General features: G+C 37.0%; 1 protein-coding gene across 6 annotated transcripts in view; it reads left to right on the top strand.

Moving 5' to 3' along the window:
* The window catches only part of NR2C1 (nuclear receptor subfamily 2 group C member 1), a 96,850-nt gene that overhangs the window by 14,399 nt on the left and 59,162 nt on the right, over nucleotides 1-23,289 (top strand). For 3 of the 6 annotated variants that reach the window (XM_056798652.1, XM_056798655.1, XM_016425725.2), the window contains exons 2-3: nucleotides 7,732-7,807; nucleotides 16,902-17,132. In XM_056798652.1, the coding sequence (XP_056654630.1) occupies nucleotides 7,754-7,807; nucleotides 16,902-17,132 (285 nt within the window). In that variant the 5' untranslated portion in view covers nucleotides 7,732-7,753. Of the gene's footprint in view, nucleotides 1-371; nucleotides 505-7,731; nucleotides 7,808-16,901; nucleotides 17,133-22,001; nucleotides 22,133-23,289 lie in introns of those variants that run through there. The other 3 variants (XM_056798654.1, XM_056798653.1, XM_056798656.1) reach the window with 2 other exon arrangements.

The following is a 23,289-nucleotide window of genomic DNA, read 5'->3' as shown; positions in this document are numbered from 1 at the left end:
GTTTTGTTTTCCTATAAATAAGGGGTTTTCCCGTAAGCTAGGGCTTTTTTGCTATTTTTTTTTCTTCTAGGTTTGAGAGGATCATAGCTCACATAAGTAGATGGGAGGAGAATGCTTGTGCCCCTCTCCTCTCCCTCTCCTCAAGCCTGACTACATCAATTGCCCCTCTGCCCAGCAGTACAGTGGGAGTGCTTTCTATCTTCCCTGGGTGGAATAAGGGGGAGAGGGGCACGGAATGTGGTCTCTGGGGGGAGCGTGGGCATGGCACTTGGGGGGTTGGGTGAGTCATGATGGAAGAGTAAATCAGAAAAGCTCCATGTCACCACGAGAATCCTCTCCGACCAAGATTAAAATTTTGCCACAAAATACAGGAGTGAAAGAACCAACAAGGAGACAGAATGAAACAACTATCAAGAAAAGAAAAATCCAAAAGATAAGCAGAGTATATCTGGGGCACTGAGGTGAAAGGAGAGCAGAGCCAACAAGAAGCTGTAGTAAGGAGGGGTGAGTAAGTCAAGAAGGAACCTATTTCCAAGCCAACATTCATATCCTGAGATCCTGCCTGGGCAAATAGTGGTATAAGCCAACCCATACCCCTTGAAATTTCAAACCTGTGGAGAAGTCCAGAGCCCCAGCCCAGAGCAGTCTGTACTGAAGTGGGCTGATCCATGTGGGGCCAGAGCAAAGGTAGGAATCCCAGTCTGGGTTTAGGATGAGGACATTGTTCCCACTTTGGGATGAGGACTAAGTTTGCAGGCACCCCCTCTTCCCCCCATATTTTTGTTCAAAACTAAGGGTGGAGCTCCAGGACAAGGTAATCAAGGGTGTGCCTGATTGGATCAAGTACACATGAGACCCAAGACTAGGAAAGTCCTTAAGCCATAAGCATGTCAAGGGTCAATTGAATCAGCAAGGGAAGGGGCTCTCAAAACTCTCAGCCCTCAGACCGTCATATCAGCCTCTAAGAACCAAAACTGTTAAAAACCCAGAAAGTAAGCTAAGAATAACATCAAGGAAGGACTGAAGTTTAAGAGGGTACCCCAACTTCCCAGAAAAGTCTACCTATAATTAGATAGGAAAAATGAGCAAACAACAAAAAAAGCACCTCGCTCTAAAGAATTTTAATGGAGACAAAGAGCAAGGTATAGACACAGAAGGGGACACTGAAAGCAAAGGAAACACATACAGAGTCCAAAGGAAAAATATGGATTGGACATAGATTCCAGAAGATCTCAAAAAAAAAAAAAACCTTCTAAAACTAGTTAAAAGAAGCAGAGAAAAAGTGGGGAAGAGAAATGAAAGTGATGCAAGAAGAAATGGGCCAGTTGAAAAAGGAGAACCAGAAACACAAAAGAAAAACAACTGCTTGATCACAAGTGTCAGTGGGGATATGATTGTGGTTTATAAACCCTAAATGATCACCCTATTGCAAATATCAATAATATGGAAATAAGTCTTGACCAGAGACACATATAAAACCCAGTGGACTTGTGTATCGGATATTGGAGGGGGTGGGTGGAGGGGAGGGAAAGAACATGATTTTTGTAATCCTGGAAAAATGCTCTAAATTAATCTGTTAAATAAAATAAAAATAAATAAATAGAAAAAAGGAGAACCAAAAACTGAAACAGAAAAATCAGTCCTTAAAAACCAGAATTGATCGTCTAGAAACTAATGATTTCATGAGAAATCAAGAAACAGTAAAGCATAATCAAAGGAATGATAAAACAAAGGAAGACATGAAATATATACTATATTATTAATTGTAGGATCATAATTTTAGAGCTAGAAGAGAACTTAGAGACTTGGATCATTCACTGACTTTGGTTCCCTCCTGACCCCTGAAGCTATCTCTTGAGGAGAAGGGGCCCACCATTCTTGCCATCACTAATATCAACAACCAGGTGAGTACTGATGACTTTCAGGCCCAAGAACCATAAGGACAGCACTATAAGAATTTAAATTTAGGTTTTATACTAAATATGAGAGTTCTAAAGTAATATTGTAGTTGCTGATTTAAAAATATTGCAGCTTAAGTCAAAATGACTTTGAGCAGCTTTATTTACAAAGAGGTGGAAAAATATAGTTAAAGAGATAGAAAGTACTGCCCAGCTACAAAAAACCCTAATTTTAATCCTAATGTCTCCAGACTGCAAATGTAAATCCGAAAGTGAATCTCACCAGAATCCAAAGGCCTAGTTAGGAAGCCAAAATCCAAAGAGCCAGGAGATGCTGAAGAATCTGCCCAAGAACCTTCAGTGCATACAAGGCTAAGACTGCCAAGGATATTACCAGAATTCATGCTGAAGGGAGTGTTCCACTGAAGCACCAGCAAGCAGAAAGGGTTTCCTCCCCAAAGAACCAAGAAAAGAATCTCTCCACTCACCACTGCAGGATCCAAGGAAAGAGTCTCCCTCCTTCAGTCTGTCTCACCGGTTCAGAGAGAATGACTGAATCCTGGAGCTGGCCTCTTTAAAGCAGTTTTCTCGACATCACTTCCTGTCACTTCCCCACTTTATGGGAACCAATCACAGTCTTTTAATTTGAATAGCACTGCCCAGGGGGTGATCAGTAGCCTCTGGAGTTGTCACCTACTCTAGCAAGTGACTTGTGAACTCTCGTACTTAGTGACTGGTAAGGTACTAAGTAGGGGTACTTAAATTGTTTGATTCACTTTCCACAGAACTTTCTAGTCCCTGCAACTATTGTTGCTGGTGGTATCCTTGTGAATTCTTAACATTATATTCACATCTGCCATGGTAACTTCTGATTTTCTCCCCCACCTTAAGCCCTTGTCACTCCCCTCTATGCCAACATCAGAAATGGACATGGTTTCATCAGTGGAAATGATATCAGAGAAGACAGTCATCTGCTTTGCCTCTATACCTGAAGGACTAGGTATCCACTTGGTTGCCTTCTGTCTTTGCTGCCCTCACAGCATCTTCTCTGGATTTGCTAATATCTTTTTTCAGTACTCCCTGAGCCCCCTACATCCTTATACATAGCTCCAAAATAGTCAAGATGCTATTCTGACCTTGTCAGCCTGATCAGAAACTTTTAGTGGTTCCTGCTTGATTCAAATTTCTTAGAAGGCTTTCTCCAACTCCTACCTTCCTTTCATGTCAGTCTTCTTTTTAACTACACTGAACTATTTTGTTCCTGGTCTTATACTTCCTATTCCATTCATGCCAGATTTTTTCATTTATTCAACAAGTGTATTAAGCACCTACTACATGTTAGACACTGTGCTAAGTTCTGGTGATATGACAGAGACAAAATGGCTTCTACCCTACTGATGTCTCCTTTGCCCCCTTCACTCCCTATCTTGTTTTAAACAATTTGTGTTTATATTCTCCCAGCAGACATGACATCCTGAAAAAGTTGCCGCCTTCTGCTGAAATACCCCGTTACTGATTTTGGCAAACCTTTGTTAGGGTTCTTTGTTTTTAGAGGGACCATCCCTTGTATTAAATGCTTACTAATTTTCAGTTTTCAGTGATTAGTATAAATGAAGGAAGCAATATAACTGATTGTAAATTGTAAGACATTGTATTGTTTCAGTGATAAAATAGATTTTCTTAACATCGTAAGAAGCATAAAAGTGACTTACTGACCTGATATAAAATCTATCTGGTTGTCTGATTCCAAATCTCTGATCTTAACTGTTTTATATCTCCCTTACAGAAAGAGTTTGGCTATATTTCTGGATTTCTGGAGCAATCTTAGATACACATTTAGTTAAAATTCATTTTGTGACATTAATTCAGTATTTTCTATTTCCAGTGTAATAATCTTCCAAGTGATATTCTATCCCGAGGTCTTGTCCTTTTCGCCATTTACACTGTTGCCATCTTAATCATTTTCTAAACTTGTAGTTCTGATTGACATTCCTTTACTCAGAAGCCATCAGGGGTGCTCTCTAGTCACTGTCAAATAAAATGTCAACTTGTAAAGAGCCTTGAATGCTAGTTTAACCCAGGTTCAGCATAAATTTCTAGCTTTATTTCTCAGATGGGCTAAACCAGGCTGAGGGTAACTGATAGGCCACAAACTGTTACTGGCTTAGGGGGTATCTACTCTAAGAATGTGAAGACTTCCCCTGGCAGGGTGGATAAAGACAATTTTTCCTTAATGTCAATCCAGTGATCATGAAAGTAGCTAAAGGGGTTACTGTGGAGCACCTGAAGCTTGATTACACATCAAAGAAGCATTTGAGTCTTTGTGGCCTTCTTCTGAGTTTGAGTCTACCCTGTCACCAGAATAACTTTCTGTGTTGTTTCTTTTTTTGTCATTTCCTCATTTTCCTACCTTTTTCTCTTCTTTTAATTAAAAAAAAAACTGTTAAACCTGGACTATGTAACTGTGGTGAAGTGAGCACAGTTCCAAGCTTCAGGTTCTTTGTGCAGTTGCCCTCAGAGCTGGCTGTGGAGATTGTTCTGCTTTCAGTTCTTCCAAGGTGGTATGATATGAGGAGAGATGTATTTAATACTCTCCCTGCCTGTGTTCTGATCTATGAGTAATCCCAAAAACTCTTTTACTTTTTGGAACTGTGACCAGGCTTCCCTGCTCCCTTTTGGCTGCAAGTGCTGTGTATGATGGTCCTCCTCATCTGGCGACTGTGCCCCAGGACTGTGACTTTGTTCTGCATATGGCAACATAACAAGAGTCTTGCACCCAGAGCTAGCAAAGGGATCCCTGGAATCTCACTCTAAGCAGTTATATTATCTCCTATCCCCTTTATTATCTGTGGCTGAGAATTCTGGAAGCCTTGTCTTGCTTCTTCAGCTGCTCCCAAGTCCTGTTACCTTGGTGGGGCCTGCTCTGGTGCACCAGATTCCTTGTGCTAACTTTCTAAGTTGTATTGGGCTGAGGAATTGCTTTGCCTCGTCTTCTTGTGGGTTATTCTGCTCCAGAATTCATTTTGAGGCTTTATATATTTGCTTTTTGGAGGGTAATTTCGTAGAGATCAGGAGGATTCCTGTACTCTCTTCACCATCTTGGTTCCACCTCCCTTGTCATTTCTTATTAGCTATTTGGATACTCTAATTAGGCCTTGAAAAGGGACCTTAATTACTATAACTTTGTCATGTGCACTCCTTTTTATAAAGTTGTCTAGGCAGGGTATCTACAAGAGGAAATTCTTAAAAACACCCTCAGCAAGCACAGACGTAGCTCTCACTAACTTGGTGGGAGGCAGGGAGGAGGACTCTGCCAGTTGGCCTTTGTGTCTGTCTTGATTTTCCTGTGTGAGTTTTGTGTAATTTGAATAACCATGTTTCCATTAGAAATGTTTCAGTCTTATCATCTGTAGAACTGTCTGTCCATCTTGTAATAGTGTACATGAGTCTAGACACATTCCTATCATTAGAACAGCCCTTTCTGAAATTGGGGGGAATTCTTATTGCATATAGAGTAATATCTTTTACAAATACTTATGTAACACTAGTTACAGACAAAATTTGTGCCTGCTAAATTTCCAAGTTGTGATGTGTTCTTAGTAAAATTTTAACTAATTGGATACTAAAACTTGGGGGGGGGTGTGATCCTTTTAATGGAAAAATGGGATCCTATGACAGCATTTCCATATGAATTCCTCTGGAAAAATTAAATACAACTTGGAACCAGGGGAAATGCCTGGTTCAACTGGGAATGACGAGAGCATCTATGAAATGATATACTGCTGATGCTTGCCTACCTTTTCTGATGTCTTACTTTCTTTACTATAAGGGGGGATAGGGGCTTAATTTTTAAAGGATTGGACTTATAATTTATGAGTTTGGTTGCCAGGAATTTAATTAATTCCAAAGAGATTTTACTTGCAATTTCATTACAAAATGTAGAAAGAGTAAAGCAAGAAATCAGAGAGAGGATAAGGTAAGATTTCTAGCCTAAACACTAATTAATTTGCTCCCGGCCCCTGGACAGGGAGAGTTATTTCTTGGGGGGGGGGGGAGGGGGAGCAGAGAGGGGGCCCTCGGCCCATGTGGCCAAGGCCCTGGGGATACAGGGAGCCTCTCTCAAGATGATAAGTCTTTCTTGAGGCCAGTCTCTTCAGAGAAAAACCAGCAGTTAAGAGTCAGCTTTTCACTTATCACGTGTCAGTCCAGTCAGGAACAGGGTCTCAGGTCCAGTCAGCAGATCAAAGAATGAAGAATTTCCCTAGTCTCCACTTCCAAAAAATAAATAACTCTCACAGGAAGTGACAGTCCCTTTTAAAGACATCTTCTCTTTCATTACTTCCTGTACCTTCCCCTAATTCTATGTCTACCAATCACAGTTGATGCTCTGCTCTAGGACTGCCCAGAAGGCAGTCAGTCGATTCTGATTCGTCACCCACTATTGCACATGTGGGTCATAGACCTCCTACTTTGTGATTAAGTGGGATATTCGCACTTTTGGTAATTAGATCTAAAAATGGGCAGATCTCCATGCCTAACTTTAAGTAGGGTATTTACTCTTATGGGGATTAAATCTAAAAACTGTCAGGGGTTACAATTTAATCTTTACACTACCTTCTGCCAATCCTTTTCCAATTATTAGAAAACTTAATCAGCAAGGGATCACTACTGGTGTTCTTCCCCACTCAAACCAGCCACTGAGTTAAAATCTGGCCTCAGAAACTTCCTAGCTATATGAACTTCTGCAAATGACTTATTCCTGTTTTTCTCAGTTTCCTCTTCTGTAAAATGAACTAAATAAGGAAATGGCAAGTCACTCAAGTTTCGGCTAAGAAAACCCCTAATGTGGTCCAGAGAAGTTGGGCATAATTGAATAATGACTGAACAGCAAAATATGGATTTGTTCAGCAGTTTTCTCTTTTATTTAGCAATAATATATGCTGTTCTATGTTTTAGGAGGTCACCTATTAGTAATTTAATTAGTTCCAATTTATCTTTTCCCATGAATGTGAGAGAAATTAAGAATCACTGAAATGGAAGAGATCAACTTAATGCCTTTGCATCCTGATCTGTTCAACATATATTTATAAGCCTTTCACTAAAAAACAGATGGTAGTTAATTGAATTTCATGAATAGTAGCAATTTGCTAAATAAAACAGACTGAACTATATTGCGGTAGTTATCAAAATATAAAAATTAACAAGTTGACAGGCTTCAGGTTAAGAACTCCTGATTTAGGAAGACATCTCTAATGCTATCTGCCATACTACTTAGGTAAAAAGAATGGCTTCTCTTTTATGTTGGTGGCTCACTTCATTTTTTCCCATTGCTTTGTATTTATTTTTTATTTGTTTATGTCTGTGCTATTTACCCCCAATGAATTTATGTATGTGCTATAAGCCCCTTGAGATCAAGGACTATTTCATTTATATCTTATCTCTAGGACCTAGATAAACTCCTCATTCATTTAGCTTAGCCATAAAATGTTGGCAAATCCCCTTCAGAAGTTGTCTGTGAAGAACTTATTTATACAAACCAAATACATTAAATATCAAGATTTAATTTTTCTCTTACATTTATGCCATAAAGATGTATCTAGCTTTCATATTTTATTTTAAACTTGTAGGTCCAAATGCAGAAGTCAGTTTGTGTGTATGTAGGATTATCTTTTAGTTGAACTATGAATACTTTATCAGACTGTATCTGAACTTCTCTCTACCACATATGCTTTTGTGTATGGCTCTTCTCTCTGAAGTGTATAAACTCATGGGGTTTCTGCCAAGTCTGATTGCCTCACAGACTTTTCTTATGAGATTCTTCCTTCTTTGGCAGGACATTCTGGTAACTCAGGATCATGGCAACCATAGAAGAACTTGCTCATCAAATTATTGAACAGCAAATGGGAGAGGTATGTTTATTTTTTTATATTAATGCATATTTATGTTACTTGAGATCAATTAATCCCACCTCAAGGAAAGGAAAAATAATGAAAAGAGGACTTACTGTGCCATCATTGTGATTTTCAGTCATATCTACATACATACCAATTAAATTTTCTTACAAGATTTGCAGAACACGATGTCTGGGGAATAATGATTTTTAGTAGCTGACTGCACAATGGATAGAACATTGGATCTTGAGTCAGGAAGGCATGAGTTCAGATTTCACCTTAAATATATACTGTGTGACTCTGGGCAGGATACTTAATCTCTGTCTGGGTCAATTTCTTCAGCTATAAAAGTAGAAATAATAATAGCAGAGGTATTTTGAGGATCAATTGAGGTATTATTTATAATGTACCTACCAAAGTACCTGGCACATAGTAGGTACCCTAATAAATTCTTCCTTGAAACTTGTTTTCTTTTGGTGGAGATGATTGCACCTAGAATTTCAGGATCGAGTGCTGTGTATGTTGTCATAGGTATTGACGTTATATTGATTGTTTTTTGCTTAGCTGTAAATGGGAGGGTTCAGTGGGGATAGAGAGGGTAGGGTTGGGTATATCTTGAATTGATTGAAGTACAAACAAAAATTACAACATTTGTTTTTTTTTTAATTACTAATATTTTTAGGTCTTTACATGAACCCTCTCCTATGACAAAGAAAAACAAGTAAAAATACTTGATATAGATACTCTGGACAGTATGGACCATTCTCTTATCTAGTAGTTTCCCATATTTCTACACTGAGGGGGGAGATATGTTTCATTATTTGTTCTCTAGGACCAAATACCATTTTCATGCCCTGTATAAAAAACAGTGCTTTTAACACATGAATCAATGAATGAAAGAATCTCTGAATGAATGAAAAGCATTTATTAGGTATTTTTGATGTGCCAAGCACTGTGCTAAACCCTGGCTTTACAAATACAAAACCAAGCCTCTTCCTACTCTAAGGGCTCACATCTCATGGGAGAGATAACATCTGGAAGGTTTTACCTATAAGTCAGATGGAAAGACTCCATGGTCCTTTAGGATGCAGTAGCAAAATAAATGATCACACTTTTTCTTTAATGTTATTTCCACTGATAAAATCCTATCACTTTCTGATGTTGAACTGTCTGGCTGTTCTGTGAACTTTCCTTTTGGGGTCTCCAGTAACTCTGGGTCAGCACCTTCAGTAGCAGTGGCCAGTGTAAGGGATAAATTTAGGATTGAGACTGAATATATTTTATTTGGTTGCCAGGGATTTAAAATTCTAAATCCCAATGAAATACTCAAGTCAGAATGCAATTTTATGGTGATTTATTTACAATAGAAGTACAAAATTAAGAATGAGAGAGAGAGAGGAAAAGGGAATTGAACTGCTCCAACCTGGTCTGAGCCAGGCAGGAATTCAGAGGCCTTGGCCAAGGTGCCTCTCCAGAAAGCCAAGGGAAAGGGGAGTAAGCCTTATCACTCACCACGTGACCATCTAAAAGGAAAGCAGTCTGAGGTCTCACGCTGAGCTCCTCCAAGCTTGAGTTCCAGGGCCAAGTCCACAAAAGGGTCCTCTCACAGGAAGTAACGAGAAATATAAAGGCAGTTCTTTATATTACTTCCTGTGTCTCACATGTGCCAATGGTGGCTTAAGCTTGGCTTAGGACAGCCCAGGGGGGTCAGTCAGTTTCTGATTTGTCACTTGCTAGCACATACCGGTCATAGGCCTTCCTCCCCCACACCCAATCCTTAAATGATACATTCCTGCTTGCTAGAATTCTAAAGACTAAGCAGAGTGGAGTAAAACTAAAATTCACACCAGACTGTATCTCCACAGGGGCTGCTTCTCAGATTGATACCTGAGAGGATGGGACTGGATGCTTGGCTCTTTCTAAGGCTCTTAGGCTCAAGTTCCTGGGATGTCTATCACCACCTGGATCAGAAGGAATATAGTGGTGGGGCTTTGACTTGCCTGGCATGTGCTGCCTCCTGCCTTCCCCTCAGGAGGCCTGACTGCTTCAACATTGTCAAAACCACTTATCTTGGGTATAGAGATTAATTTAAGAGAACCTGAACTTTGACAAATATTCACTCAGAACTTGCCACTTTTTTGAACTATAAAGTTAATGTTTCTATCCTCCCCAATTCTTTCCCATAACACATTTCTATTAACATTTTGATAGGGAGGTAGAGGCAGGATTGCAGAATGATAAGAGCTTAGGAAGCTGTGAACTTCCCTCTACAAACTCTTCCAAACAGATCTAGAAACTGCACCAGAGTTGAATTTGATGGGGGAAGTTCCAGAAACTTTCACACTGTGTCCTTTATCCACTCTAGCGTAGCCAAGGGAGGCTGTGGACTTTGAAAATGGGCGTTGGAACATTAGCACACAGTTTAGAGTGCTCTAGTTCACAGTGGGAAACTGTTCACCAGAATAAGAGGATGTCCCTGACTCTACCAGGGCTCCTTAGATTTAAAGCCTTTGCTGTCCACTATCTAGTTCTGGGTCACAGATCCTGAATATACTTATTCAGGAGAGTGATATTCCTGGACGGAGAAGCCCTAGGTAGTATATCCAGAAAGGAGGAAGTCCAGAAGCCAGCAGCAGCATTGTGGTTCAGACCTCAGTTGCTAAGTAGGGTCTCACTTTCAGCATCTAGCCCATCCCCGCAGAGAGATGACCATGTCAGGAATCCTAGTCTAAAGGGGATCCTATAGTTTTGCTACTCTGAATGAACAGAACTTCCGGATAGGCATTGGATTGGTGGATGGTGGAATCCTGCAGCATCTATTCTTGCAGAGTCCCAAGCCTAGGTCAAGTACTTGCTGAACCCAGACCAGACGATTAGTAATCAGACTTTGCCCTAGATCAATGACTTTAGGAGCCTTGAAAGTTTGTGGATCCCTACCCTTTTCTTGAGATCCTAAAATAAATCCAACATTCAGTACCCCAAGAAAGCAGCCACAGGACCAGAACAGAGTTTTCCTCCAGAAATGTGGCAAATCCTAGTTCTTGTCAGGGGTAAACAAAAAAAGGAACCATACTATGATGAGCTATTATGGTAGCAGAGATGCTAGAGGCAGACAGAAATGCAAAAGAATAGGATGACTCCAGAATACCTATAAGCAATCCTCAGAGAAATAAATGGAGTGAGAATGCCTAAAAAAAAATTAGAAGAGAAATGAGAGATAAGGAAGAAAGAATTAAAAGAATGACATAAAAGAATCAAAACTTTGCAGAAACAATAAACACCCTGAATATTAGAGTGGACACAATAGGCAATAAAAAATATTAAGCACAATGATAAAAGGCTGAAAAAAAGGGGGGCAGCTGGGTAGCTCAGTGGATTGAGAGCCAGGCCTAGAGATGGGAAGTCCTAGGTTCAAATCTGGCCTCAAACACTTCCTAGCTGTGTGACCCTGGGCAAGTCACTTGACCCCCATTGCCTAGCCCTTACCACTCTTATGCCTTGGGGCCAATATACAGTATTGACTCCAAGATGGAAGGTAAGGGTTTAAAAAAAAAAGGCTAAAAAAAAGAAGAAAACATAAGGTATCTCATTGCAAAAATAGTTTGTCTAAAGACTAGTACACAGAACAAGAAAGCAGTAACTATGCTTCTCCATTGTGAAAGCACCAAGAACTTTCAGACCCCAAGAACTACCTTTGAAAATAGCAGTATGAAAAAGACTGAAATTTGGCACAGTGTCTTCCCATCTCCAGGTAAACAGAGACCAACTTTAACATAAAATTCTGAGTCAGAAAATAGGCTAGAAGAATGAACAAGCAACAAAAAGAATAATTTCACCATAAAAAATATCAAGACATAAATTCAGAAGAAGACAACAATGTGAAAATAGCTATTTGAGCCTCAGTGAAAAATGCTCATTGAACATAAGTGCAACAAAAATTCCTGGAAGAGTTAAAGAAATAGTGAAGAATGGTAAACAAAAAATTGGAAAAAGAAATGAGAATGATACAAGAAAATTATTAAAAGAAAATCAACAATTTAATAAAAGAGGCACAAAAAATACTGTGGGAAAAAACCCTTAAAAATAGATTTGACCAAATGGTAAGAGGCACAAAAATTTACTGAAGAAAAGAACTTGAAAAGCAAAATAGGCCAAATGTAAAAAGTATTACAAAAGCTCACTGAAGAAAATAATTCTTTAAAAATTAGAATTGGGCAAGTGGAAGCTAATGACTGTGAGACATTACGAAACGATAAAGTCAAAAGAAGGAAAAATAAAAGAAAATGTGAAATGTCTTGTTGGAAAAATAACTGACCTGGAAGATAAATCAAGGAGACATAATTTAAGAATTATGATACTAACTGAAAGCCATGCTCAAAGAGCCAAACATTATATTTCAATAAATTATCAAGGAAAACTGCCATCATATCTTAGATCTAGAAGGCAAAATAGAAATTGAAAGAATATATCCATTACTTCTTGAGATTCCAAAATGAAACCTTCTAAGAATATTAAGCCAAATTACAGAGCTCCAAAGTCAAAGAGAAAATAACTTCAAGCACCCAGAAAGAAACAATTCAAATACTGTGGAGCCATAGTCAGGCTTACAGAAGATTTAACAGTTTTCTCATAAAAGAAGTGGAGAGCTTGGGATATATAATATTCTGGAAGACAAAGGTGCTAGGATTATGACCAACCATCTGCTTAGCAAAACTGAGGAATTATGGGAACACAGAATAGTTTACTTGCCTGACCTATGGGAAAGGAAAGAATTCATTCAAAGAAGACAGAGAGCATTATAAGAGATAAAATGGATAATTTTTATTACATTAAATTAAAAAGGTTTTGTATAAACAAAAACCAATGCAACCAAGATCAGGAAATATAGGAAAAATATAAAGCAAATGACAAAGGTCTCCTTTCTCAAATATGTAGAGAACTGACTCAAATTTATAAGACACAAGTCATTCCCCAGTTGATAAATGGTAACAGGATATGAATAGGTTATTCTGATATGAAGAAATCAAAGCCATCTATAGCATATGAAAAAATGTTCCAAATCACTATTGATTAGAGCAATACAAATTAAAACAATTCTGAGATATTATTTTACATCTATCAGCCTGGCTAATGTTACCATAATGGAAAATGACAAATTGGAGGGGATATAGTAACATTGGGACTGTTAATACACTCAGCGGAGTTGTGAACTAATACAACCATTCTGGAGAGCAATCTGTAACCATGCCCAAAGGGCCATAAAACTTTGCATATCCTTTGTCCCAGCAATAAATATTATTACTAGTTCTGTGTATGCCAAAGAAATTAAGAAAAAGAAAAGGACATATATGTACAAAAATATTTATAGCATCTCCTTTTGTAGTGACAAAGAATTGGATACCTGGAGAATGGCTGAACAACTTGTGGTATGTGGTTGTAATGGAATACTTTTATGTCATAAGAAATGATAAATAGAATGAGTTCAGAAAAACCTGGAAAGACTTGTATGAATTGTTGTAAAGTGAAGTAAGCAAAGCCAGGACAACGTAGTATATTGTAGCAGAAATGTTGTACAATGATCAACTGTGAAGGACTAAACTATTATCAGATCCAAGAATAGCTTTTTTGACTACACCAAAGGACTCATGATGAAAAATACTGACCACAGCCAACGTCGGAACTGTCAGAATCTGAATGCAGATAGAAGCATTTCATCTTTTATGCTGTTTCCTTCATATACTTTTAATTTATATATATATGTATATATATGCGCTGTATACCTTCTCTCACAATATGGGGAATAGAAAAATATGTATTGCAAGATAGTACTAGTATAACTTGTATCAGATTATTGACTGTTTCAGGAAAGAAGAAGAGAATTTGGATCACAAAATGTCAGAAAACAGTCATTGAAACTTATTTTTACATGTAATTGAAAAAAATTAAAGGAATAGACCTATAAGATATACATTTACTTATCTGCTTTAGTAAACCTTGCATTCTTCAGATCTAGGGGACACATCAGACTACACACAGCTAGCTTTTTTTCTCCATTATGATCTTCTTGTTTGAGTGCTTAAATGTCTCCCCAAATCTTGTCTTTTCCACTTCAGGAACCAATTCTTCCTTGTTGTTCAGAATGAATTTAAAGATTTAAAGATTAAAGTTTTCCCCTTTTTATTTCTTTCCCTATATTAAAGAAAAATGTTCATTAAGACAAGTCACACATTTAAGCTTACCTGCTTTTGGTTGGAAGACTCTGCCAGCACATATCCAGGTAGTCAAACTTCTCATCTACAATATCATGCTTTGGTGCTCGGGTTTGTGGTTTATTCCTCAAAGCTTCATCCAATTAATACCACTATCTCAGCAATTAGTAGTAGCTTACAACAAAACTCATGTTTTCAGTTCTTTTGAATTTAACACAAAAGTCCTCTAGTATGTTTCTCTTCCTATGTTTTTGGATTTCCCTGTATGAATAAATATTTTTAATATTCATTGGTATTCTAACAACAACAAAAAACAACCAAAAGACTGAATGTGCTCCTTCAAAGGGGAAAACAAATATTTCATGAAATAGAGGACTTCCAAGCATTCCTGATGAAAAGATCAGAGCTGAATAGAAAATTTGACATTCAAACAGAAGGCAAGTCACATAACTGTTTGCCTTAGTTCTTTATCAGTAACATGAGTTGGAGGAGGAGATGGCACAGTACTCCAGTATTTTTGCCAAGAAAATAAAAAATGATGTCATAAAGAGTCAGACACAACTGAACAACAACAACAATAACAATCAAGAATGATTTTGTAGTTTTTTTTTAATATGACTAGAGAGCCTTGATTTCTTCTTCTGAAAACTGCTTCTTTGCTTCCTTAGACCATTTATCAGTTGGGGGATGACTTTGATTTTTATTAATTTGATTTGGTTCATCTGAGACATATCTTCATCAGATAAATTTGATGTAAAATGTTTTTTATATGATGTCACTGTCTGTGGCACCTTTTAACAAAATGTGGTTTCCCTGATTGTTTCTTTTAATTAGGGCTGGGTTTTTCTGTTTTTTTTTTTCTTTGATCATGAGTGCTATCTCTGCCTTTTTTTATTTCAACTGAAGAAAATTAGATTCTTTTCTAGCCCTTTATTTTAACTCTATGTGTATTTCTTTTTCAAATATGTCTCTTGTAAATAAAATATTACTGAATTTTGGTTTCTAATCTGTTCTTCTATCTGCTTCTCTTTGATGGATGAACTAATCACAGTTATGATTATTGTCCATTTCCCTCTATCCTATTATCTTTTGTTTCTTCTCTCTCTTTGTATCCTGTCCATCCTCAAAATTTTATTTTGCTTCTAACCACTTCCTCACTGCCATTTATCAACCATCCCCACCTCTTATTCCTTCCTTTCCTATTTCTATACACAACTGTCTATATATTGATTCTTCCTTCTTTGAACCAATTCTAATTAGAGTGAGGTTCAAGCATTGCCTGCCACCCCTTAGTTCTAGTTTTTTTCTCCTCTCTTATTTGAGAAATTTCCCCCTAATCTGCTTCTTGTTTCCCCATTCTCCCAGTACATCCCTTTCTCTACCCTCCACATTTTTTTGGTGGGTGGGGAGATCATTTCAACTAAGCTCACAATTATGCCCTCTACCTATATAAACTCCTTTTAACTTCCCTAATAATGATTTAAAAAAAAGTTATTAGGCGTTTCATGTATCATTTTCCTTTATGAGAATATAAACAGTTGAACTGTATTAAGTTCTTTATGATTACATTCATGTTTACCTACAAATCATTGGGTTTTTTCATTTTTTCATTTATTTTATTTTTGTAGGGGTTCTCAGGACTTTTATTTCTTATTTTTGTATTTGAAAAAATGTGTTTAATTAATTAATTTAGAATATTTTTCCATGGTTACATGATTCATGTTCTTTCACTCCTTTCACCCCCCTCCCATAGCCAACAAGCAAATCTGGGTTTTACATGTGTCATTGATCAAGACTATTTCCATATTATTAATATTTGCACTAGTGTGATCTCTTAGAATCTACACTCACAATCATATCCCCATCGACCAATGTGATCAAGCAGTTGTTTTTCTTCTGTGTTTCTGCTCCCACAGTTCTTCCTCTGGATCTGGATAGCATTCTTTCTCATAAGTCTCTCAGAATTGTCTTGGATGATTACATTGCTGCTACCTACAAATCATTCTTGATTGTTGTTATTGTTCAGTAGTGTTTGACTTTTCATGACACCATTTAAAAATTTTCTTGATAAAAATACTAGAGTGGTTTGCCATTTCCTCCTCCAGCTCATGTTACAGATGAGGAACTGAGGCAAATAGGGTTAGGTGAGTTACCTAGTGTCATACAACTAAGAAGTGTGTGAGGCCAGATTTGAATCCAATTCCTCCTGACTCCAGGTCTGGTGTTGTATCCACTGTACTACACCTAGTTGTCCTTAAAAGTGCTTTATTTTGAATAGAATTTTATCAAGTTAAAACTTAGTAAATAATGTATTCTAATTTGACCTAGTATTAGTGTTATATGTGAAAAGATAAAGTTGTAATTTAGTGCTTGTAGGGACTCAGATATCATTTAATCCAACCCTTTCATTTCACAAATGAGGAAACTGAGGCCTAGAAAGGTTAAGTGACTTGCTCAGGGTCTCACAGATACTTTCTGGCAGAACCAAAATTTGAATCCATGTCCCCTATCTCTAAATCCAGTACTTCCTTTACCTCACCATGGGATAATCCATATTGATGCTAACGAATAAAAGTGGAGTTGTTGTTTATCATAGGATCTCCTTCAAATCTAGAAGGGGAGTAGGCATATAAAGATCATATTGCAACTGAAAGTCTGATGAAATTCTTCTCATCTAGAGATGAACAGGATCATTCTGGGCCATGTGTAGAAGAAATGAGCCAGAATTATCTCAAGGTCACTGATCTGTGCCCTAGACTAGGCATAAAGGTTATAGGATTACTTGTGTTTTTAATATGCCATATTGATAACAGCCATGAAAATGTACATTACAAAGACCTTGGGGTGCTGGGGACCAGAACAAGAAAATAATGTAGAATAACAAACCAAAACAAATGTATTAGATTGTTACAGACCAGCAGACTGGCCAGAAAATCCAGATTGTGACAGCCCTGGGTCAGAGCACACCAGGCAAGCAGTACATCCTGACCAATCATGATGGTGCCACCCCAAGCAAAGTCATTCTGGCCAGGCAGGATTCCACTCCAGGAAAAGTGTTCCTCACAACTCCAGATGCTGCAGGTGTCAACCAGCTGTTCTTTACTGCTCCTGACCTGTCTGCACAGCACATCCAGGTAAAGCCAAGTGGATTCCCCAATGTCTTTTGTCATCTTAACACACAAGAAAGGACTCACTGAAATTTTTATTGTAGATGTGCAAAGCGCCATTGCCCTTCAGTAGTTTAAACATTGCAGTGGAGCAGAATTTTGATGATCTATGAGTGGATTGTGTACTTTGTACATTCTTTGTAGTTATGTGCCAGCTGGAATTCTTTCTTGGTCTTGCAGCAGTTAGGTGAAGAGCGGGCCAAGACTAGAAGGAAAGGGAATATGAGAATTCTTTTACGTGAGCAGGGCACCTTAAAATGAGTTTCAAAGCCAGACAACTTTTTAGCTAACTATTCTGTTATTCAAGTCTTTTTTTTTTCTAAATTGGTACAGATAATTAAAATTTGAATATTGCATTTATATGTAATTTTTCTTTTATTTATAATTTTATTTTTAAATACTAACCAAAAAAGCATGTCCATACACACAATAGAACACAAAAAAAAGGATTCCATTTGAAACTAAATTATGTGTTTTTTGAATGAGGTTAATACATGGTTCTTTTTTACAACTCTTAGGTTATTTAACTACTTTTTTGCTTATAGTTTATTAGCCAGAAAACAGTATATTATTTTTCCTTTTTCTTTAATGTCAAAGATAAATAAACAATTGAAATGGATTCTGTTTTTATGTCTGAAAATCAATATTTATGTCATTCATTCAGTAGATAATTTAGGGACAATGACTATATTCAAGGAACTAAGACATTGATTGAACTCACTGAATATGCTGCTTGGCAAAATCTAGACCAAGTGGCTACAAAGGGACTCTCAGATGACACACATTCTAATTCTGCCTTCAACATAACATTTAATTTGTATGACTCTTTTAATTCTTACTGGTCACCTGCTATATTATTCAAATAGCCAAATCAGTTTGTGAGACCTTGTTTTATGGACATTTAAAATTGCTTAGGCTCAAAATGTTGGTCATTTTTGCCATTCCCCTCTGGTCAAACATCAATAAATATGAACTATTTAAATTTACTCTGGTACTAACAGAGCCACCCTTCTTGTCTGTGTCCCCTTCTGAATTTTTCTCCTCATCTACGTATTTTTTTTTACATAGTGTGCTGTTAATAAATGCTTGTTCACTAACTTATTGTCCCAGATTTGAATCCCTATCTTAAAATTCTTAGCTCTCCTTGCCTCTTCTGTTCTCTTAATCATATTGAAACTTAGTATGTCTTTGCTTATTTGCCACTTACATCCTAGATTTTAAGATACTCCTAATTCTTACCCAATTTAATTCTTTGGCCCTTTGCTTGAGAAGAGTCAATTAGTTAAGCCACATAATATTATTAAGTATCTACCATGTTCTGGCACTTGGCCAGTCATTAGAGACTTTATTTTCCACTTTCTGTCCACAAAGCCTAACACAGTGAATTGTCTTCTGCTTGGTCTGCTTCTAGTTTGCCTCAAGATCTCATTTGGAAGGCTCTTCAGGGGCTTAATGACTTAAAGCCATCCATAATCATCTACAAACTGGAGCATCTAGGACCTTGTTTGTATCCTTGACAACACCTGGCAGTCAGGTGGAAAAGAATAACCTTTTTCAATGCACAAAATAAAATACACAAGATTACAGAAGAAACCAGTTACATTGAATATAGTTATCGAAATATTTTTAAAAGAAGTTACTGGACCCCAGATTAGGCACCTTCTCTTTGACTTTATATTCTATATGAGAGTTCTTCTACAACAGAAGTAAATACCATTGCTGAGCACGTATTCCTATTTGCTATCATCAAGCAAGGCTCATCTCATATATCTTTTGAAGATTCTTAGATATTTTGATGTGTGTATGCCATTCTTACTTACCCATGACTATTTTCCCACCTATTGCAAATTTTTTTTGAGAATGATCTCAACATGTGTTGTGGTCAATCTTCAGAGGGCATTGGAAAGAAATAGGTGGGTTTTTACCAGTTGATATTCTAGAGTGACTATGACTTTACATGTAGTCTTTTTAGTGATGGAGTTCCTCCTGCTCTTTGTGGTTTGATAATTTTAAAAAAGTATTTAACTTATGGGAAAAAACTGTCATTAAGACTGCCCTCCCATGAGCTGGTGCCTTTCTGTGCATGTCAGAAGTACAAAATTTGTTCAGCCCAAATGTTATGCCCTTTTTTTTTTTGGCTCTATGCCATTATCTTTTCTTCAGGAAGCCAATCAGGGATGCTGTAGGAGTCAAGCATGGCAGCACTATAGTCCTTGAGTGGAAAAAAGTTATCTATTATTGTAGTTTTTCCTATCTTTTTGTCTGTCTTACCTGTTTGATGTTAATATACCTTTGGATTAAACGTTAAATTTTCTTTTCCTTTGACAGCTCTTAGATGTTCTATGGAACTACTCAGGCTCTTTTACTGTCCTCATCTGAGAGATTCACAAATGAGTTTACATTTCAAGCTGGTCTTCCCCATGGTAGTCAAATCTCCCTCTTTTGCAAAGAGATGAAGTGTTTTCTGGAAGAGGTGGTTTCTAGGCTTTTTTGGTTTTTTTTTAATAGCAATAGATTTTCATGAGTGAGACTTGTGAATAAAATTGTCAGTATTAGTATAGTGTCTTCTCTGATCCTTTTCCCATTTTCTATCATTAGTCACTTATTTTACTGTATCATTTTGCAATTGTTTTAATTGCATGACACATTTGTCATATTTTATTCTTCTAATTTTGTATTAATTTTGATCTTTGTTTTAATTCTGTCTGTCTACACAGAATTAAGAATGAATTCCATGTTATTACTAATGCATCATTTCCTATCAAAAGTTAATTATTTCCATTTTGTGGAATTTTTTGGCATTATCTAGTTATTTTCTCAGAGAAAATATTCATATTTAGACATGAGGCTTCGCTATCTATAAGCTATAGACCTCTTCTGTTCCTTACTCTTCAGCACTATCTTTTTTTTTAGCCTTGTCTAGAAACTGTAAAGATTAAATTTAGTCTCTAATAGTAAAATATTATATTAAAAGGTTTATTAAGGATTATTAGAAAATCAAGGAATAAAGAAAATACACCACGTGCCCATGGCTGATTAGCCAATTCAGAATGCCTGCGCTTAGCTTACTACACCATTGCAATGGTTGAGAGGGCGAAGTAGGTGTTACTGCCAGTTAAATACTCCTTGTGATCTCGCCGAGGTGGAGACTCAGGTGAGATTATAGGGAATTCTGGGAAGTACCAAGGACTTCTGGGGATTGAAGTGTAGGGTTCAAATCTCCATTTTATAATACCTCTTTGCAGATCAAAATGGACGCTGATTTAATTTAGAGGATTTCATCCAATATGCCCAGTGTCGGGCATCCTCTGTCATTGTTTTCATGGTGAACATTTGCAGACACTGATCAGATTACTTTGTCCTGCAATATAAGATGGCCCAAGGGCCTGTGAAATGATGCTTCTTGTTACCTTTTGATTTGTGATAAAACAAATACTAGTAATTGCTGTGTTTTCCTCTTATTGTCCTTTTGTTATCTGTAACTTTTTTGTTTTCTGGTTTTGTTTATAATATAAATGTGAGTCTTGTCAGTCATTAAAGTATGTGCAAGGTACTATGTTAAACATTTTATAGATGTTACCTCATGTACTCTTCACTGCAGCTTTGGAAAGCAGATGCTAGCATTGTTCTCATTTTATAGATGATAAACTTATCCTGAAAGGTGATGTGCTTTACCTAGGGTCCTGTAATTATTAAAGGGTCTGAGGTTTGCACTCAGGTCTTCTTGACTCCAGGCTTAGCACTTTGTGTATTGTGGCACCCTCAGCTACGCATTTAGATTGTTACTTGTAATTTGACAAATGGCTTAAAAGGAGTCTGTTTCTTAGCACCATCAACTCCACTTAAAAAAAAAAACAAAAACAAAACCCATACCCTCCGTCTTAGAATCAGTACTGTGTATTGGTTCCAAGGCAGAAGAGCAGTAATGGCTAGGCAATGGGGGTTAAATGACTTACTCAGGAAGTCACATGGCTAGGAAGTGTCTGAGGCTAGATTTAAATCCAGGACCTTTCTGTCTTTAGGTTTAACTCTATCCTCTAAGCCATCTAGGTGACCCCCTAGCTCCACTTTTTATCCATGTTCAGAAATGAACAGAGAACAAATGGCAGAAAGACATTTTGTAGCTTTCTTTGTTTGCTAGTCCTTGTCACTGTCAGTGAATATGTCTCTTAAGAGGCCAGTCAAGAGGTTTTGAGCCTTTGTGTTTTTGGCTGGGCTAAGCTATCACCAGGACCATGTTCCTAGAGTGACTTCTCAGGTTTATAGAACCTGGCTGACCTTACATCAGAGCACCTTGGAGAAACCCAGGGTTGTCTCCTTCATGCCATACTGAGTCATTGAAGCTGAACCGTTTTGTGGAAAGCAGTTTGTTTGTTTGTTTGTTTACAATTGTAAATCTAGAAAACTAATTAATGTTCAATTTTTTAGAATAAAGTTTTTGTAAGGTATTCTCATTTCTACTGCTTTTTTTTTTAACCCTTACTTTCTATCTTAGAATTGATATTAAGTGGTGGTTCCAAGACAGAAGAGCTTAGATAAGGACTAGGCAATTGTGGTTAAGTGACTTGCTTGGCGTCACAAAGCTAGGAAGTAATTTTGGCCGTTTTTGTTATATGTTAATACTAGCTTGCTAAAATATTTGCAAAGATATACTGTAGGACCAACAGAATAGTTAGGTAACCCCTTTCCCTGTGGCTGAGCCATTCTGTGTTGTCATTTTTCTTATTTTACTTCTCCTTAGGATCAACTGTAGTTTCTCAAAGTTTGTAATTCTCTGATTTTTAGGGAAATTCATCATATTTTCCTGTCATTAAACAGTTTGCATTTTCTCCTTAGAAAGTGATCATTTCATTCAAATGTGGCCTCAGACACTTGTGTGACCCTGGGCAAGTCACTTAACTCCCATTGCCTAGCCCTTACTGCTCTTCTGCCTTGGAACCGATACAGTATTGATTTTAAGACGGAAGGTAAGGGTTTTTTATGTAAAAAAAGTAATCAGTTCATGTCCTTTGACCACTGGTCTGATCAGAAGTAGGCATTTGTAGGACTATATTATGTTATCGATACTGAGGACTTAAAAAAAAATCATTTGTCTGATATATTTTTTATATTTTCCCTAAACATATTTCTTTTTTTTATTTTAAAGATTGTTATTTTTGTAATAATTTTTATACTAGGGACCCAGAAAAGATTCGCCTTATCAGCACAGAGTCTCATGCTTTGGTTTTCCTGACTACAAAATAGAAATGATATTTGTGTCTCACCAATTTTACTGACAATTTAGTAGAAAGAATATAGATTCTAAGCATCAAAAGACCTACATTCTAGGCCTGATAGCATCTTGAATAATCTGTGAGAGTATGAGCATTTCACTGTTTTTCAGTTTCCCCATTTGTAAAGGAATAATGATTATTTACATCATGAACTTTTTCCATGGATCTGATGGGACAACTTCCTTGAAAATTCTTTGAAGAGTATATAAAGCTTTATATCCTGTGTTTATGTAAAAGGAAGAAAGATTTTATTCCTGAGTAATTTAGAGTCTTAAATTCATGTGATCTAACAATTTAATATATTAGTTCATAAAGACATATCATCCCCTTAAAGGCAAAGGAAGATGGGCTGTTAGAGGAAGGGACAGAGTAGCTTTGGCTTTCCAGAACCCTGGAAGACTCTTCCTGAAGGAAGGCATTAGTATAGATTCATACACCTCTTTTAGAGTTATAGAATGTTTATGCCATACAGACACATTACTCTCAGTTCTTTGGAGATGGATGCTAAAAATAATTTATTACTCTTGTAATAATAATTTGTGTCCCTATTCTGTGTGGGTATTGTTAATTGAGGCTTAACTGATCAATGTGTAAGAACATTCTACTTAAAACCAATCGTTTATTAGAGTTAGAAATGTAATTTTAATTTTCATGACAAATAAAGGTAGTTTTTAAAAGATTTTCTTGTTAAAACTATCTGAGATCACATGATAACTTTTGGATTCTTCATCTTAACAGAAAATAAGGCTGATGAAACATCTTCAGAGTTGGATGTTAGATTTCAAAAACAGTAATGGGGGGGTTTTATTTGGAGAGAAAATTATTAAGTAACAACAATGTTATTTTTTCCT

Source organism: Monodelphis domestica, chromosome 5, assembly GCF_027887165.1.
Source record: "Monodelphis domestica isolate mMonDom1 chromosome 5, mMonDom1.pri, whole genome shotgun sequence".
NCBI classification, from domain to species: Eukaryota; Metazoa; Chordata; class Mammalia; order Didelphimorphia; family Didelphidae; genus Monodelphis; species Monodelphis domestica.
Note: the sequence above shows the minus strand (reverse complement) of the source record. Positions and strands in the feature narration are given on the sequence as shown.